Source organism: Oikopleura dioica, chromosome PAR, assembly GCF_907165135.1.
Source record: "Oikopleura dioica chromosome PAR, OKI2018_I68_1.0, whole genome shotgun sequence".
Classification (NCBI taxonomy): Eukaryota; Metazoa; Chordata; class Appendicularia; order Copelata; family Oikopleuridae; genus Oikopleura; species Oikopleura dioica.
Genome location: NC_137293.1, coordinates 12994429 through 13013419, shown reverse-complemented (window position 1 = coordinate 13013419; position 18991 = coordinate 12994429). Strand labels below are relative to the sequence as shown.

The 18991-nt window shown below is 41.1% G+C and overlaps 5 protein-coding genes and 1 long non-coding RNA gene across 6 annotated transcripts; 3 read left to right on the top strand and 3 right to left on the bottom strand.

Annotated features, from left to right (window-relative positions):
• The first annotated feature begins 2113 nt into the window (after positions 1–2113).
• On the top strand, positions 2114–8057 carry LOC145704713 (uncharacterized). The gene is made up of 13 exons (XM_081782181.1): positions 2114–2792; positions 3263–3301; positions 3341–3608; positions 3652–4043; positions 4087–4284; positions 4329–4636; positions 5732–6151; positions 6195–6582; positions 6629–6858; positions 6904–7054; positions 7096–7207; positions 7249–7510; positions 7554–8057. Exons 1-13 carry the CDS (start codon positions 2249–2251, stop codon positions 7665–7667), a joined length of 3426 nt encoding a protein of 1141 aa, XP_081638307.1. The 5' UTR covers positions 2114–2248; the 3' UTR covers positions 7668–8057.
• A 693-nt stretch (positions 8058–8750) lies between these two features.
• Positions 8751–10109, top strand: LOC145701931 (uncharacterized). The gene is made up of 4 exons (XM_081779143.1): positions 8751–9075; positions 9115–9810; positions 9854–9945; positions 9987–10109. Exons 1-4 carry the CDS (start codon positions 8751–8753, stop codon positions 10080–10082), a joined length of 1209 nt encoding a protein of 402 aa, XP_081635269.1. The 3' UTR covers positions 10083–10109.
• An 85-nt stretch (positions 10110–10194) lies between these two features.
• LOC145704716 (myosin regulatory light chain 2, ventricular/cardiac muscle isoform-like) lies at positions 10195–11136 on the top strand. The gene is made up of 3 exons (XM_081782184.1): positions 10195–10304; positions 10355–10818; positions 10863–11136. Exons 2-3 carry the CDS (start codon positions 10366–10368, stop codon positions 10935–10937), a joined length of 528 nt encoding a protein of 175 aa, XP_081638310.1. The 5' UTR covers positions 10195–10304; positions 10355–10365; the 3' UTR covers positions 10938–11136.
• Positions 11137–11203: 67 nt separating this feature from the next.
• Positions 11204–13046, bottom strand: LOC145704715 (uncharacterized). Its single transcript, XM_081782183.1, has 9 exons — positions 12917–13046; positions 12567–12877; positions 12459–12527; positions 12232–12417; positions 12017–12188; positions 11885–11968; positions 11645–11841; positions 11468–11600; positions 11204–11428 (listed from the first exon to the last, which is right to left on the bottom strand). The coding sequence occupies exons 1-9, from the start codon at positions 13011–13013 to the stop codon at positions 11319–11321; spliced, it is 1359 nt and encodes a 452-aa protein (XP_081638309.1). The 5' UTR covers positions 13014–13046; the 3' UTR covers positions 11204–11318.
• A 401-nt stretch (positions 13047–13447) lies between these two features.
• On the bottom strand, positions 13448–17761 carry LOC145703007 (beta-1,4 N-acetylgalactosaminyltransferase 1-like). Its single transcript, XM_081780310.1, has 4 exons — positions 17641–17761; positions 14051–15248; positions 13820–14009; positions 13448–13772 (listed from the first exon to the last, which is right to left on the bottom strand). The coding sequence occupies exons 2-4, from the start codon at positions 14570–14572 to the stop codon at positions 13456–13458; spliced, it is 1029 nt and encodes a 342-aa protein (XP_081636436.1). The 5' UTR covers positions 14573–15248; positions 17641–17761; the 3' UTR covers positions 13448–13455.
• Positions 16464–16848, bottom strand: LOC145705565 (uncharacterized). The gene is made up of 2 exons (XR_014134610.1): positions 16773–16848; positions 16464–16708 (listed from the first exon to the last, which is right to left on the bottom strand). It is a non-coding gene; the product is annotated as an uncharacterized LOC145705565 (long non-coding RNA).
• Positions 17762–18991: the final 1230 nt, after the last annotated feature.

Here is an 18991-nt window from a genome sequence, read left to right as displayed (position 1 = left end):
GAAGAGTTCACAGCTTTGCGGTTACTGAAAATCGTCTCTGTATTGTGATGGATAAATCTGTTCAGTGCAAAGAGCATGATGATAAAAAGTGGCGAAAATTAACCGACATCACTGGTGATACTGTCATCCAGGCTTCGAATGGAATTGATTTGTTTTTCGTCCTAGAGCGTAAAGACTCCCAAACTATTACGATGAGAAAGTTTTCCGGAAGTTTACCCGAAAAAGGAGGACCGAGTGAGATCAAATTCGCTGGCGATCTACTCAACATTGACATAACTGTTCCGCATACCGAATGCAACGTAGATTTCTGCGAGGTTGATACGACTAAGAGTATCGCTACGTCCGTCATTGGGCCACACAATGGTGGCTGCGAACATATCTGCGAGAAGCCGCAAGATGGAAGCATGGGACATCATTGCAAATGTCAAAAAGGATACGCATTGGCAAAAGATGCAAAAACCTGTTTTAGGCACCAACTTGGCGATACAAGCATCGATTTCCCGATGAATCCGTCATGCCCAGCAAATGGTCGATTGGAAAAAGTTGACGATAACGATCATGTTTGGCTCTGCCCAGATATGAATCAGTGCATTGACCTGGAATCACGATGTGATGGAACTGACGATTGTGAACGCGGCGCAGACGAGTCGTTTTGTGATAGTTGGCATCAAGAAGGTGCTTCTGCAGTGGATGAAACGAGTGAGAACTCGCACGAAGCTGCTCATATCCACTGCCCAGTCGGTTTTTATCGCTGTCAGAATGGTCAGTGTGTTAAAGAGTCAAAGATCCTTTTTGTTGATGGCGATGATGACTCATCTCATGGTTGTTACGACGGATCACATATCATCAAACGACGCGATGTCGACGACGAATATTACTGCACAATGACCGGCACATGTGACGGAGTTCAATCCGATCAGCCACTTCCAGATCCACAGCCTTCAGTTAGAACCCCGAGAAAAACAGCAGATCAAACATTTAGCAATTGTGCCCCCGATGAGTGGAAATGCCCGTCTAGTGGCGAATGCATCAAAGACTTTCAGAAATGCGATGGCATTCCGGATTGCGAAGAGATGGAAGATGAAGAAGACTGTGAACACTGCAACGGTGTCTTCTCTTGCTTTGCCAGCAATTGGAATGACAAGAAATGCGTTCCAAATGAAAAGATTTGCGATGGAGAGAAAGACTGCTTGGATGGTAATGACGAGGTAAACTGCGATGATGCTTTACCGAAAATTGACTGTAGCGCCGGCGAATACCTCAATCTCGCAACTCAAAAGTGTGTTAAAACCGATGATGAACACTGCTCTGTTGGTCATCTTCCTTGCTCCCAAAAATGCGTGCCGACAGAAGGTAAAGCACCAGTCTGCAAATGTGTGGACGGTTACGCGTCTGATGAGAACGGAATCTGTCGAGTAACTCATGAGTTCGCTTCTGAAACTTACAAACCACAAATAATCTTCGGCAACCAGAAAAACTTCGCCAGATTAAATTTTGAAGAGCAAAAAGCAGAATTATTCGCCACGAAACAGTCCAATGTTGTCGCATTTGATTACAACTATAGGTTGAGTGAATTCTACTGGGCCTCTGTTGACGGAAGCCAAAAAGGTACTACTCATATTAGAGCGATTAGAGCAGACTCGATCCACGATATTTCAAATCTCAATGAAAACTTGTTCACAGAGAATGTTAAATCCTACGGTCTTCGAGAGCGTGCTCAAATCGATGCTCTTTCTGTAGATTGGATTACTGGGAATATCTATTTTGGCGATAAAATTAACGGAAAGCTCTTCGTTATGACTGGAGAAATGGACGGTCCACGATTTACGAAAACTCTTATGGACGAGAATACTCCTGGAGTTGGAGATAAACTCAAGCACATAAGAGCCGTTGCACTTTATCAGCCGAAGGGTGTCCTTTTCTATTCCGACTGGGGAACTTACAGTCACATTGGCCGAGTGAATATGGATGGAACTGATGCAAAAATTCTCTTAGATAACACAATGCAAGGAGCTCCTCCAGTTTCTTGGCCAAATGACATCATTATTGACATCACTGCTAGTTCAGAGGATTTCAGCGGCAATTGGTCATCCTCGCCCATGATCTACTTCGTTGATGCTCGGGAGGATTATATTGCGAGAACAAATTTCGATTTCACCGAGTTCCAGTATGTTTTCAAGCCTGTTACAGATGATAGCACTCATATATTTTCAATCGCACTCTTCGAGGAGTATATTTATATATCGGAATGGAAGAACAACAAAAGAGCATCTACCGCATCCATAAAAATTGTGATGCAAGCTTGGAATGTGAGGCAGAAAATCTTCTCGCAAAATCACTTGATCAAAAGCCAATGTCAATCGTTGTTATTGATAAAGCTTTACAACCATCTCTGGACTCTGGAAATCCATGCGAAAATAAATGCGATCCAAACGAACTCTGTCTCCTCAAGCCAGGAAACGGAATGAGACCGGATGCTGTCTGCACTTGTGGAGATGGATACAGAAGGGACTCCTCGACCGGAAAATGCGTTGATGACTGCGGCTCATTTACGAAAATGAATAGTGACACTGGCAACTGCGAGGAAGTTTGGAAACAAACAAAGGAACAAGGTAACCATTGCGACAGAGGATTTTTAACCTGCGGAGGGCTTTCGAATGATCAGTTGGAAGAAGCCGAACGAACACGGGATTCGAAATACTGTATTGCTCCAATTTCTCTCTGCGATGGAGTTCCAGACTGTGCAGATGGTTCTGATGAGAAGGAGTGCGGAAATTTTGACTGCTCTGTTCCAGGGATCTAAATTTTTGCCGAAAATCAATTGCGATTGCGATGCGATTGCGACGCAAAATACTCCGGAAATTGCGATGCGATTGCGATTTTTGTCGCAAATTGCGAATTTTTCGCGAATTGCGATTTTGTCGCTATTTGCGAAATTTTAGCGAAAAAAGTAACTTTTCATAGAATTAAGAAAATTTTTTGAGGTCAGGCTTTCAATGAAGCCTTAAGAACACAGAACATAGGCTCTGAGTCAAAGAAAACTGATGTCAGAATAACAAGGGAGCACTTTGACAAGACCGAAATTCGCAAAAAAATCGCAATTTGCGAATTATTAGCGAAAACTGAGTTGCGATTGCGATGCGATTGCGATTAGATCAAAAAAGTTTTTGGATTGCGAATTTTCTGCGAAATTTCGCATCGCAATCGCAAAATATTCGCAAATTGCGATTTTCGCGAAAAAATTTAGATCCCTGCTCTGTTCTTCCGGGAACTCGTCGAAAATGCTCGCCTTCAGGATCAGGTTTATTTTACTCATTGAACTTTTTGAGCAATTTATAAGGAAACGAGCGCTGTGTGGAACAGAGTAAATTCTGCGATGGAACTATCGACTGTCCAAATAAAGAAGACGAAACTCATAGCGCCTGCAAGTGTCCTAGTGGAATGTATCAGTGCAAAACAATCGTCCGACGTTACGGCTACACTCCTCGCATGAGCGACTGCCTTCCACAGAAAGCTCTTTGTGATGGAACTGCGCACTGTATTCGTAGAGACGATGAATATAAATGTCCTCCTCCTCATTGCAGAGCAGACCAATACTATTGCGTTCGGTATTCAGAATCTTCGAGAAATTGACTCTAGATTATTTTTAAGGTCATTGAAATGCATCAGTCAGAGTCAGAAATGTGATGGAATCATCAATTGTGGCTATGGCGAGGATGAATCCGACTGTAAACAACTCGACTGCGACGTTCCTGATGCTTTTCATTGCCACAAATCAGGCAAAAACGTTTGCGCCCGGCAAGCATGGGTTTGTGATGGTCGAAATGATTGTCCAAATAACGAAGACGAAGATGACGCTTTATGTGGTAATCCAAGTTATTCGCATCCTTGCGAAACTGGGCTTTACTGCAACAACCAATGCGTTCTATCGCATCAAATTTGTGATGGCGAGAATCATTGCCCAGATGGAGCCGACGAGGAAAACTGTGGTTGTAGCCCTGAAGAATTTTCCTGCGATGCTGATGCTGGGCCACAGTGCATCGGTATTTAAAAAATATAAGTAAGGGAACTTTGATTTTACTTTAGATCGAAGTCAAGTCTGTGATGGCAAAAACGACTGTCACATCAACCCAGTAACACAAATAGCCGCGGACGAGCGTTTCTGTGATCATGACAATGAATGCAAAGGATTCTTGTGCAAGACTCGTGCAGATGGCTCCGCTCAATGTATTGGTGATCAAACGACTGGAAATCTCGAGTGCGACGGAAATGCGGACTGCCAAGGTGCCACCTTGTTGTTTTAATACTTACCTGATTTATTTTCCTAGACGGCTCTGACGAAGCCCAGTGCAGCTCGCTCGCGAACATCACCAATTGTTACGATGATGAATTGAACTTGCTTGACAACGTCTTCCGCTGTAGTAGCGGAGGATGCATCTCTTCCGAATTTCTTTGCGACGGAAAAGACGACTGTGCTGATGGTTCAGATGAGACTTATTATTGTGCAATGAATCAAGCGACTTGTGACACGGATAAAGATGCCTGTGCGGAAATTTTTAACCATCTTTCTATAATTGGACTCTGCTCGTCTCAAAATCCCTGTCAGCAGTCTTGCTTTTCAGTTTACAGTGATCTAGTACGCTTTATTATATTTATTTTGTAATAACAATAACCAGGGGTTTGCAAAAGTGGAAGAGCGCGGGAAGAATATGCGCTCGGGCGCCCCGCCTTCTTCCCCGCCGCAGAAGAAGGTGCGATATTCTTCCGGGGCGAGAAGAAAAAGGGTTGGCGCGGGGTGAGCGGTGTATTCGAGCTCTCGTACGCCCAGCCCTCTTTCAATTCAACCCCGGTGAGTGAGCGCGCCTCGGCCCACTTTATTTTCAGTTGGATGTCATGCAAATATAAGGACTTTTTTGGATGGTTCGATTTCTTTAAAGTGGTTCTTTCATGAAATGGTTTGATTTGCACAAATTCTACTTTGAGCCCGAATTAGAGCTGAAGTCACGGGTGGTCTTGTGGTACTTGCGCCCGTTGTTGTAGACCACCGTAGAGGCAGTGCCACAGGAGGCAAATTTGACGAAAGTGCCACAAGAGCAGCCTACTGTAGGAAATCTGTCACAAATAACGGCGGGTGATCCTAACAAAAAAGTTCCCGGTAGTGGTAAGCTAACCGTTTGCTAAGAATTAGCCGAGTCATAGTCAAGGATTACTTCCAAAACAAACGAAATACTAGGGCTTACCACCAAGCGACCTTATCGGCTATAAATTGCCACTTACTCAGAATTTCACAATTGTGAAAATCATTTGATTTTTGCATTTTGAAATCAGCGGAAAAAATACATCTAGATTGAAAGTTTCAAGAAAATTGAGTACAATTTGTTTTCCCGTGAGAATCCCTAATCAATGATTAGTAATCATACCATTCAAATTTTAATTTTACGAAAAGAGCCATTTCCTTAGAGCTTCTTAGATATCGAACCATCAAAAAAAACTCTTAGTTATTTGCATGATTTCCAGTTAAGGAAGTCTAACACAATTTGGTACGCGCGGCCCGCCCCTGAACGCGGTGTAAAAAATCTTCTTCCGCCGCGAGAAGAAGGCGGGAAGAAGTTTTTCTTCCCCTTTTTTAAAGAATTTCGCGCCTTCTTCCGCGGCGGAGAAGAAAGCGCGGCGCCCGCGCGCATTTTCTTCCCGCGTTCTTCCACTTTTTCAAACCCCTGACAATAACTAGAACGGCGAAAAATCAGTTAAATGCGGCTGCCACACCGGCTACGATTCGATTCTCCAGTATTCGGCTAGCATGGAGCCACTGGATCCGCCCCGACTCTGCCGCGGAAAAGACGGAGATGCTGGATTCGAGATTCTTGTATTTTCTGAAACAGAAATGAATGTGGTCATGGTCAATCCTGAGCGACTGGAAAATCACGACCAAGTAACGGTGCACGAAGTTTTCAACGAAGTTGCATACTTGGGAGGAGTACTTCCATTCTCGTTGCCAGATGATGTTGTACCCTTACGTCATGTGGCTACAGATTTGAAAAGAACGAACTCAATCCTTATTGGGAAAAAGATGAAAATTTCCCGAGGTCTGTGGAACTTACCGGCCCGAACAGATGCAGATCGGCGGGGTGAATTCCAAGAACTGATAAAGGTAAAAAAATATATGCGATGTCATTATCATGCCATATTTTCAGGACTATTACGATAAGCCCCTTTTCTGGGCGGATGTCGACGTCTCTGATCGTTCCCACATTCTGACTGACACGACTTCCTTTACCTACCTTCATGAAGTCGATATCTTGAGTGTTTCTACTTTCAAAGATGGCTCTCGCCGATTCGAAACGCTCGATACAGAGACCGGTTATATTAAATTCTCCAATAATGCACTGGCAAAGATCAATCCATCTCTGAAAGCCATCCATGTTGTCATGCAGGATACGGGCGTCCGAGAGAACGAAGTCGGTGTTTGTAGAAACGAAATTGTCGTTTTTGAAGATCAGTTTGGCCAAGCTGTTTTCTACGTTAACAATATTCCCTTTATTACCAGAAAGGAATTCGCGAATTCGAAACAAGCCACTCAAGGTTCGTAAAATAACAAGAAGAAAGTTACACTTTACATTTTATCTAGCTCTAACAAATGTTACATCTCTGGTACAAGATTCCTATTCTTGTAAAATCTACTGGGCTTCTGGATCTACGATTTGGCAAGCACTTTGTGATGTTACTGCTGGACATGTTAAACCGACAAAACTGGCTTCTCTTAAATTCTGGACATATAAGTACGCAGGGAAACACACTTCTATGGCGTACTATCATGATGATATCGAGAATCCAGTCATAAAGATGAGCATTTTTGAGGTGATTTTAATTTATAAACATTTGTTTTTATTTTAACCTATTCAGAATTTACTTTACGTTGCACTCTCCGATAAATCTGGCAACTCTGCCGTCCGCATGTTAACTGTACATACTCGAACTGGAGAAGTACGCCCACTAACAAATCTTCCAGCATCTAAAATCGTCGGAATTACACTTGCCCCTTGGGCGACAAAAGGTCTGTGTTCTTTTTTTATTTCCTTCTTTAATTTTGCTTAGATGTTCGAATAGCCGGTCAATTTAAAGAAGAGCCACTGGAAGACGTGCCATCAATTTGCGAGGATGGAGTTGTCTGCTCAGACCATAGTAGTGCCTCTCCGATGACTTTGAGGTAGAATTTTATTTATCTCCAGCTATCTAATCAGTTATCAGCTGTGGAGAAAACGAGGAAGTTTGGACTTCCGAGATTTGCGATGGGCTCATTGCTCAAGATGAAACTCCAGAAATTCATAAAGGAATGAGCTGGGCGTCGGTCTCAATCGCGATCGTAATAATTGCCGCCGGATTAGGCCTCGTTTACCTCAAACGGGTCAGAGAAAACCGATACAAGCAGCTTCCACAGCTTGTTCTTGGGGGAGACACAGTCACTACTACTTTCAACGATGCTTGGAGCGCAGGCGAAGATAGTAGACCGGTAAGTTTAGGTTAATCTTTAATTTTATGTAATTTTCTCGAAGGTTGAAAATCACAATCCCCTCTTCCACGAGTTCAACAACAAGGGCGAACCAAAATCTTCAACCGAACGAGCTGGCCTCATCGAAAACGAAGTAACGGATCCGAACAGAGATTAATAACCTCACCTTAAAATTCCATTGATAAGCTTCTTCTTTTGGAGGGTCTTTTGGCTGGTTCAAGAGCCTTTCTTTCACACAAATCAAAGTACCTGTATCATAAAAGAACCCTGGTTTTATAAACGCTTCAAAGTCGCAAAGCTTTCTATCTTCTAGTACTTCATGTGCCTTTACTTGATTTCCAAACGTCTGCCACTGACCTATTTCAACTTTCTTTCAAATTGATTTTGTTTCTTGTTAAATCAACTTTAAAAAAATAACGCAATAACAGCTGTGAAGTACACTTTTCAGCTGATCACTACGCTTTCAATCGTAACATGTGTTAAAAACGGATATATTTTCCAATCAAAGTAGCTCAATAAATGGTGCTTTAATCTGCACAGCTTAATTAACAAAATTACTTAGTATCTTAATGCCGAAAATGGCATAAAGATGGAAGTTCTGAGTTTCTTTGCAGGGCAGAGAGCAAGAAAATCTATGAAATGCAGGCCGAGTCTATTTTTTCAAGCTGGGGGTGATGTAATGAAGATTGCGGTTGTAAGCGAAAAAACACAGGAGTTCAATCTGGTAATCCCGACGACTTGATGTATTTCTGTCGCATTTAACTCGTGGATCCGCGCGGTCAGAACACCTGGTGAATAGTGGATTAGTTCAAGTCGGTTATAAAACCGGAATGCCGCCTCACCGACGTGCTCAAACATAAACTCAATCTCCTAAATACAAGCAACACATTTCAGTTTTTGAACATTTAAGTTTTTTTTTCAAGAATATTTTTTAAAAGTGAAAACATGAGAGCTCTTCACAAGCTGCTTGCTTTGGCGAAGATTTCTGAAGGCGTCTTCACGATAAATATGGCGCTTTGCAGTGATAAGGGTAGAGACCCGCCTATAGGAATGTTTTTGAATGAATTTACGATAAAAGGGATGCATTTTTTGGCACAAAAACGATTGAAAAATATTAATTCATAAACAAAATCAAGTTTTTGAAGCGTCGGGGGCAAGAAAATCCCTCTTTTTGACACTAGATGACGGAGAAGAGCAGATGATTGACCTGAAATATTACCAAGGGAAGAAAGTTCAAGAGATGTCTGGCGAACTCGAAGGTGATTTGGACAATGCGGAGAAGATTTCCTTCAGATATGCGGCTAAAGATATAATGTGCATTGAACAACTTGAGCTGGTTTCCGCCTCGGGAATGAGCATAAGCATAATTCAAGACTATGATCCGTACGCATGGGATGTGTCTAAAGGAAATCAAGATTGGCAGTCCGCCACGGGTGCGAAAATCTCTTACTGGTCTGACGACTGCTCACCAGATGATCGTCCTCTCACCCAAACTGCGCCCTTCACCCAAAGTTGCCACGACAGTATCTCATTCTCTTTGCTTGAAGTTGATGAGTGCGCAGAAGGTACCATAAATTAACATATTGATAAGAATATTTCTAAAGGAACGCACGCTTGTGATTTGAACGCTTTCTGCACAGATACCCCGACATCTTACATTTGCACCTGCAATGATGGCTTTGTCGGGGCTGGATTGAACCTCCAAACTTCCCACATGGATGCTTCTTTCCCTAGCGCTTTGTCTAGAAGTGAGATCGAGCGAATCACTTCGTGTGTTCCAATATCCACGACAACTACAACAACTGTTTCTACGACAACGACGACCACGACGACAACGACGACAACCTCAACAACAGCAGCAACAACGACGACGATTGATTTAACGGGAGTAAAATGTAGCATAGAGGGGGTAGAAGACTCTGTCTTGAAATGGCTTGAGCCTTGGCCTAAGCGAACAAATTGTCAGTATCCAACTTGCGAAGCAGAGATAAGTATAGTTGATGCATGGAAAAGAAAGAAAACGAACAAGAACGGCGTAGTAAGGACAGATTACGGCTGGGCGGCTCTCGTTTCTATTCCTCCTCAGCATTATGACGATGACGGATTTTCCGTTATGATAAGAATGCCTAAGGATACAGAAAGGGGTAGTTTTCAAGTTTGGAATGCGAAATTTTGGAATTTCTATAACGGGCCTAACGGGGAGTTCAATATACTTTTACATTCAAAGCACTGGAATAATGATCGTATGGATCCTTATTCGTTTCTTATCATCGGCGAACGAGTTTCTCATCCAGAAATGCGTAAGAGTTCGGTTTACCTGAATTGAAATGACCTTGAATTCAGCCTCGGTACTTTTTTGGAATAATCGACAGAAGCGACACACATGTTTTGATCGGTCCATGCACCAGAAACTCAACAGCGAAGAAAATATAACAGTAATATTACTGCTTTAGAGATCCTTTTAACAAGTCTTTAGGCGTTTATGGAAAAATCCGGTCGCACCTTGGACTCATCGGAAGACGTCGTAAAGATTGTAATAAACAAGTCCCAGCTAAGACGAGTGAAAACCTAAGCTACCTAAATCACGCTATAAAAATTTTACTGTACATAGTTTCTTGCAATAAACTCAACCTTTTTACAAGCTTTGAACCTCAAATCATGAGCAATTGACAGCCCTGGCTGGATTATCTCCCGCCCCTAAGAGAGTGTGAAAAAGAGACATGCACTGCCGTATAAGTACTGATTGACACGTCAGTTGGCTTTAGTTTAGTTTGGATTATATTCACTAGCTGAGGTAAGAAAAGAGATTGTCTATCAAGTAAAATCTAAGTTATCTTTTCCAAGACTCAATAAAAATGGCACCAAAGAAGGGAAAGAAGAAGGCAGGAACCTCGAACGTCTTCTCCCAGTTCGAGCAGTCCCAGATCCAGGAGTTCAAGGAAGCCTTCGGCATGATCGATGCTAACCGAGACGGATTCATCGATAAGGAGGATCTCCGATCCACCTACGCTTCCCTCGGTGTCATGTCCATCGAGAACTCCAAGCTCGACGAGATGATGGCTGAAGCTCCAGCTGCCATCAACTTCACTGTCTTCCTCTCCATGCTCGCTGACAAGCTCCACGGAACCGACTCCGAGGATGTCATTTGCAACGCCTTCAAACTTTTCGATCCCGAGGGCAAGGGCACTATCCCCAAGGACTACCTCGCCGAAGTCCTCACCACTCAGGCTGACCGATTCAACGAGGAAGAGCTCAAGTCCATGATGGACGCTGCCAAGATCGATGAATCCGGCAACTTCGATTACAAGGTAACCTTTTTTAGTTCCTGCCTATCTTGAAACGATATTTTAAGAACCTCGCCTACATCATGACCCACGGTGACGACGAGGAAGGTGATGAAGAAGAAGAAGGCGAAGAAGAAGAGTAAATCTTTGAGAAAACGCAACAGCTCAACTTTTTCTGTCTCGCCAAGTTCTCTGTTCTGTTCAAAAAGTATCCATGGTTGGGAGATTTTTTATTCTTTTGGCCATCTTTTAACTTTCTTTTCTGCATGAGAATGACCATTGTTTGTAACTGTACCACGTGATGAGCAAGATGTTCCCCATGCAGGTGAATAAAACAGCGCCTAGTTACAGAAATTTGTGTTATTATTATTATTATGACGAGTTCGAAGATGAAATAATTCTATTAAAACAGTATTTTCGTGAATATTTATTAACTAAGAAAGTTTCTAAATAATAAATGATAGATGAGCAATTACATGTGGTAAATCATTTATCACATGCTTGTTATGACAAATGTTTGTCCTTTACTTAAAAAAGAAAAGAGGAAATAAAAGCAGTGTTGAAAGTTCGTAGGTCAGAGTTCCAGAAGCTTTCATTTCTACCACGGCTGAAACTTCCTCGCTCGCAACGTTTTCTACAAATTGGTAAGATTTATTTAAAAAAATAAAAATACCTGAAGATCCATTATTTCTTATGACAGGGTAATCGCTGACGCAAGCTGGACCAGGAGTACATCCAAGAGTACCGAAGTTTTGGCAACCACTAACCTTACAGTCAAGGACGCCTGTCTGGAGAAAGTTGGATTCCTTTAAGAAAACATTTGTCCTATTGAAAGTAATAGCTCTCTAACCTCGAATATTTTTGGTCGGAACCAAGTGAGCGCGTCTCCTGGCGTGTCAATGGATTCTACTCTGAATTCTTCAGCGTATGCAGGATTTATGCATCCGTCAATAATTATTTCGGGCATAAAGAGGTTGCTTGTCACGTCGTTTGCATCATGAAAAAATAAGTCGCATTTTCGGTAAAATGGCATATATTTTTCAGGGGCTAAATCGTGTATTTAATTTAATTGGTGATCTCGAATAAATACCATTAACTACGTCTAAATTGAATTGAAAGATTCGATTATCGTTCTCCTCGAGCTCGATGATGTCGTTCGTTGTGACAGGGGTACCTAATAAATTTACTAGCGTGGAATTTCAAGGTTGGCGGATATCCTTACCTTCGAAAAAAACCTTCAAGTCGAACTCAAGCTCAGCTTTATACTCTCCAGTGCCACTAGGTCGTTCCCAGGCCATGCTAGAAAATGCTTCCTGAACATCACCAGAAGTTTTGATTTTGCACTCGAATTCCCAGCTATATCCTCGATATTTCAAGTATGAAGCATTGTATGACTATGTTTGTTCTGATTATTATATAAAGAGCTATTCTACTAACAGTTTGGTCGTAGAAATCATCGAATCCGATTCCGAAGGTCCACACTGTGTAAAAGTCTCCGCCTTCTTGAATGGGTGTCTGTGATTCTTTAAACACGCCACAGTCGTCAAAAGAAATTGGTCCTTCATTAAAGCGATTAAATGGGCATTTGCATTCTCCGACATCCCCGTAAATACCGGTTATGATCTTATATGAATTTATAAAAAAAGAAGGGTCAAAAAGCTTACATTTTCCTTCGCTAATTCTTTGACTTTTTGAGAAGTGTCGCGATCAATGAAGCAGAGTTCCCGATTGTCCTATTTTGATTAGTGAAACAGTGAATAAGGAGTACTTACAGGCAGAATCGTAGGTCTCCCTTTTGGAAATCCGGTTGAGTCTCTCAAGCTCAACGTAAAATCTCCATTTACAGTGCAGTCAAAGCTTTTGAAGATACCGTCAAAGGGGGGAATTGGAATAGGTAGAGATGGAGGGGGTATTGGATCAACTGGGAAATCGGAACAAGGAATGCAAACACTATCGTTCTCTTTAGAGGCTCCACAAGGGCAGCTGTCTTTAAGTCTACATCCGTATTCAGTATAGCAGTCAGGCGTTGTGAAGCATAGATGAGTGGTTGTGTCGCAACTATTACCGTCAGCAGCTTCTCCGGCTGAAAAAATATTTTTTAAAGAACTATGCTAATAATTACAGCAATTTAAATTCAGTGGGGGTTTGAGATATTCTTCCGTGCAGTTCACGATTTCGCCTTGCGAAAGGCCCAAGAGGACCGAGGCAAGCACTTTCATCGGTTGTCAGGTTTATCGAAAAGTGAAAAACGAAAATTCTGGGAGCTTTGGAATCCTTGCTGTCGATTTTATACCCGCTGTCACCAAGGAAAAATGATTGAGGTTGTCACGCAAATAATGCAAGTAATCATGAAAATGAGAAGATAGGAATATAGGAAACAAGGAAGAGAAAACGCCTTCAATGCATCGTGGTCGGAAACCGATGCGCTTTTTGTGTTTCCTCCATTCATTTTCACAGCGAAAAAGATGTTATTATGAAATAAGATTATGTACGCTGTGGGCTCTAAAGCGTAGAGTTCATCTCACTCGTTTTGTAGGAATATTTGAAGCGTTCTAGTGGCTTTTTGATTTTTACCGATGAGGTGATCATTGATTGAAATGATTTGATTGAAATAATTTATTTGAAAGATAGAATCAAAGTTGAGTAGAGTGGAAATATATTTTAAGTAAAATCAGTTTGACAGGAAAAATAATTTCTGAAAAACCAATTCTCAGCGATACTCTGCTCAAGTCTCGCAAGATTGCTTCCATGAGGATGTCTTCGTTCGGCATAAATATTCGGCTGACTTTTTATGCACTCTTCTTGCCCATGATATACCGTGACAAAATCACAAAAAGCTATTCGCAACTTTCCTATCGAGTCTAGGAAAAATTCTCTGTGGCCTCGTTGGGAGAAATTGGGATCCATTCGAATCGACCCGGCGGTAGAAGTTCTCCCGATAAAGAAGTTTTTCACAATGTCGTTTACGATGCAGTTCTCTAAAACGAAGTTTGTAATAAGAAAAAATATTTTCTTCATTTTTTACCTTCAAAGCCAGGTAAATTCGTGAGAATTTGATGCTTATCTCGTTTGTAGCAGTTGCCTTCTGCAGAATACTGAATGCTGATCTTGTCATATGAGTTCCAATCAGCTCCTTTTTTATCTCCTTTGTTGACAACGAGACCTCCAACAATATCAAACTGCGATTCCTCAGCCACTTCCACGAATTTCTCGAGCTATTGAAAATGTTGAAGAATTTAATTGACATCAAAACTACCTTTGTATCTTCAGTAAAAATGAAATCATCGTCCACCCAGATGAAATAAGGCGTTCTGACTTGACTGATGACAAGAGCTCTTCCAGCGAAAAACCCTTCTTCTTCAGGCATAAGATAATATTTGACCCCCGGAAATTCATCAGTTTTTATTTCTGATTTTGGAGAATCGTCTGCTACGATAATCGTCACTTTCGGATAGAATTCGCGGATCGAAGAAATAAGCGTCTTTAGGCATGATGGTCGTAGTCCAGTTTTAGTAACGATGGTCACCATTTCGGATATTTCATCCGACCTTCTTAGCTGTAATATCGGGAGTTCCCTGCGTCGAATCGTTACGGGAAAAGCAACCCTTTCTTCTTTCCCTGACGAATAATGAGTTAGCTTGAAGTGAACGATATCAGTTAACGGCCTGGCATCATAAATTTTCGGGATGTACTGCACATCTTTCAGAATCTCATTCAAATCTTCAGTCAATGCCCACTCGTTGAGAACAAGCAAGTATTCATCCTTGGTCCGGATCATATTGACGTTTTCTTTTGAAATAAGGAAGTAGCCATAAGTTGCAGTGAATTCAAATTTAAAATGTTCATTCTCGTCGGCAACGACTTTCAAATATGGGTTGAATTGCTCTTCCGGGCTGATATCATAACCATAACTTCCCAACGATCAACTCATGCTTTCTCATAATTTTTATTTTTTGGTTTTTGACCGCTTCCTGACGTACTCAATCGACGATTGAGCTTTAGAGAGAATCAAAGGTGGCGAGTTTTGAGAATGAAATTTTGATTTTTTGAAGTTTTCAATGTCCTTTTCTCGGAAATTTGATAGTTCTTCATAATTTGGAACAGTCCATTTGTCATAATTTATCGTTTTTGAAGGCTTTGGTGCTGATTTGCAGCTGCAGAAATCGGGAAGAGGCGAAGACGGGAACGAAGTTGCACGATTTGGGCTCCAGGAAAATAACTTTCGGAGCTCTCGATTTCGTTTCTCAATGAGTAATAAACCTAAAGCATCTTAAACTCGTCCTTGTTATCAATAGGCTTTGAAATCAATAAGTTTTTCTTGTCAATAAAGATCTTAGATCCTCTTTCTCGTCCACTTGTTCCAAAAATTTCCTTCATATCTTCCTTTGTAGTTCTCTTTCCATTGAAAAGTTCTTCTTCGGTATCTGCAGATTTTGATATTTGGAGATGAATACCTATGAGTAGGGATGGCATACAAAAAATTATATCGCGATTGCGACGTCGCCTTGGAAAACCGAGGGCACCATCTTGTAGAGCAGAAAATTCTGATTCAGATAGGACCCAAAAAAGGATTTTCGTAAATAGGTACCTGGATTTTTAGGCACTTTTCTGTAACTCCTCTAAAGGATGCAAAAATTAATTTTTTCGTGGAAAGTAGTGTATTTTCATGCAAAAATCCATTTCTGCAAAAAATTTGTGATCTTTGAATTTAAGGGGCTTGCCGGCCCTTCGGGCCGTCTCAGCCCCATTTTGTGATTTTTGAATTTAAGGGGCTTGCCGGCCCTTCGGGCCATCTCAGCCCAATTTTGTGATCTTTGAATTTAAGGGGCTTGCCGGCCCTTCGGGCCGTCTCAGCCCCATTTTTTGATTTTTGAATTTAAGGGACTTGCCGGCCTTTCGGGCCGTCTAAGCCCCATTTTTTGATTTTTGAATTTAAGGGGCTTGCCGGCCTTTCGGGCCGTCTCAGCCCCATTTTTTTGATTTTTGAATTTAAGGGGCTTGCCGGCCCTTCGGGCCGTCTCAGCCCAATTTTTTAATTTTTGAATTTAAGGGGCTTGCCGGCCTTTCGGGCCGTCTCAGCCCCATTTTGTGATTTTTGAATTTAAGGGGCTTGCCTCGTGTAGAGAGATTTTTTTCATAACTTCAATCGCTGAAAATCTTCGAGCGAAAAAAAATCGCTAAAAAGACCGAGCGTTCATGAATTCGATGATTTGCTTGAAGGCCCGGGTCTCCATTTTGCTCGTTTGATTGTTCGACGTTTGCGAGCTCTGGGCCTGTTTCTCCTTATCGCGACGGATGTGCTCTCCAATATTAACTGCGGATTGCAGCGGCTTCTCACGCAGAAAAAAATGATCGCCCAGAAGTGACTCGGATCTTGAAAATCTCACCGCTCTGTTGAATGAGGCCCTTTTCTCCAGCTGATCAGGCCTGATGCTAAGATCAGATGAGGAGTGTTTTAATGAATCGCGCATTGTTATAGTTTCGAGAGCAAGTGAGCTCCCCGACCGGAGAAACTGTCGCTGCACTGTCGTGGTTCTCGGTTCGAGTTGATACAGAGTAATAAATAAAGTACTAAGACGCCGGTTTTATCATACTTCTTTATTTCAATTTAATAGATCTTTCGTACAGTCTATGACTTATAATACTAAGATAAAAATGGCCAAGAGTTTGTAATTTTTCAATGTATCTTCTTGGGAAATTGCAGCTAAATTTAAACAGGCCGTGTTTTACATGTAAAAGTGCACAAGTAGCAAGTAAGAGCCAGCTGAATTCTATCCGAGATTCTGTTGCCCTTCTCTGCTTGTGATGAATTCGTTGTCGGGGTCGAACGGATCGAATACGTCTCTGTAGGCAGCATCGTCGTCAACTCCATCGACGTCCAAATCAGCACCGACGCGGTAGCCAGCCATGAAACCTGAATTTATGAGTTAGAATTTATTGTCGAAATAAAAAACAAGGCTTCAATCAAAAAGACTTACCAGCAAATCCAACTGCTAAAATAACGAGAGCTGCAATGAAGCCAACAACAATTTTGCAGCAAATCATTCGCTTGAGATTGTCTTTTTGGCTTTTTATTTGATTTAAATTGTAAAATATTTGATTTATTAATTATGTGTTAAATATATATCGAATTTAGATAAAAGCCATTCCAAGACATCGTAATTGGAAGCATTTTTTCTCTTTCTCTCTCTTTCCCTTCGAGAAAAGGGTTATTCAACCCTTCCTCAAGACTCATGATAGCAAAATTCGAATTCAGTAGCTTTTAAATCGCGTTTTGAAAGACTGAATCGAAGAAAAACCGGCAAAAGGGGACCTGGAATCATTTTTCCCTTTCATCCCTTTTCCGCGAATCAGGAGCTTCCGTAGGAACAACCCACTTTTTAGAATTCAAATAAAATGTATGATCATTATTAACAAATGAATTGAAATACAGTGCTGATAAGGATTTGATAGCAATGAAAAGTGTTTCCAGCGGTGAAATTGGCAAGCGGGCGAACAGCGCCGCCACGCGGCTGCCGCGCTGTTACGTAACCGCCGCGTCACTGATTTTTGTTTTCCTCTCTCGACAGTTTTTAGCTTTTTTCTCGGTTTTTTCTTCTTACGCGGTTAAATTTTTTTGCAGAAATGGATTTTTCGCATAAAAATACACTACTTTCCACGAAAAAAAATTAATTTTTGCATCCTTTAGAGGAGTTACAGAAAAGTGCCTAAAAATCCAGGTACCTATTTACGAAAATCCTTTTTTGGGTCCTATCAGAATCAGAATTTTCTGCTCTACAAGATGGTACCCTTGGTTTTCCCAGGCGACCTCGCAATCGCGATTTAATTTTTGTATGCCATCCCTACCTATGAGTATTCCAATGCAAAAAAACCAAGCGTTTACGAATAATTCTCTTCTTAGCATTCTCATTAAAAAATCAAATTTTGAATATTTCAAAAAGTTCTAGGAAGGGCAAAACAGGATCCCGTATGTGGGGCCATAAAGTTTTACGACGTCAATATTTTTCTGAAAATCTTTTTCTGAATAGGTTCTAGTTCTCCACTTTTATCGCCGATTTATTAGACCACTCGTCCAATTATCAAATTTTACAATTTCCGAAATTGTCGTACTTTGACAGAACCCAAGTTCGAACTATTGCGCCTGATCCCGAGGAAGGCCGGGCCGCCTGCGCTTGCAAAGGTCCACTGCTAGTACTATGATGGTAATATCTGCCATAGTAAGTTTTATTCCTTTATTATATCAAATAAATATAATAAGCATCAATTTTCGGTGTAGCTGTTCTTCTTTTTGTGGCATGAAGACCATAAATTATGGTTGACGAGTTCTCAAACTTTTATGAGGTTTGCAGGCTAGCGCAGATAAAATATGAAAATTCGTTGGAAAGCAATTTTGTTTATTTTTTTCTTATGTTTACTGTAAGTGAATTTTGAAGAAAATTGCCTTCTGAACAAGTTTTGTTTTAGGCCTGTAGTTGCATTTATACTTATGAATATATTTAATACGATGAAAGAACAAGAAAACGACAAGTTCCAGCGGACACAATTTTTGGGACTGAAAGAACCAGCGAAAACTGAAATTCTGAAAATATTGATAGACGAACAAGGTATAAAGAGACACTATGAACATTTATCGACACTTGATCTTTCTATACCAGTCTTTGAATCGACCATATTTCTTGAACCAACAAGGAAAGACGAAGCGATTAAAAAGTGCATCGAAATGAACGGCACCCTTCCTTGGACCAAGTTTTCCATCGTTGACGTCACCAAAATTCTGAAATACCGAAAGTCAACCTTTTGGCTCTCAACTGACGTGAATGGGATTATGAACAATACTGAAATACCGCTTGATTTTAGAAGAGAAGTGGCCGCAGATATCAAAAGACCGTCACCCGTCTCTTTGGAGAACCATCATGAATGCGTTTATGTTTATTCTATAGACGAAAACCGAAATTTTAACAATCAAGTAAATTACACTTGTTTTAAAATAATCAAAATCATTCTTAGTTTGTGTGTAAAAATAACGTTTTTGACGACAAAGGACGAGTCATCATTCACAACGATAAATCCATATCTTGTGAAATTTTGAAGTTCAACTCGTCTTTTCTTCACAAGCACAAGCTATGGAAACTTGAAGCGAATGAGAAAGATTATGTCACAAAAAATCATCTTAATCAAAGCATATTTTTTACACACG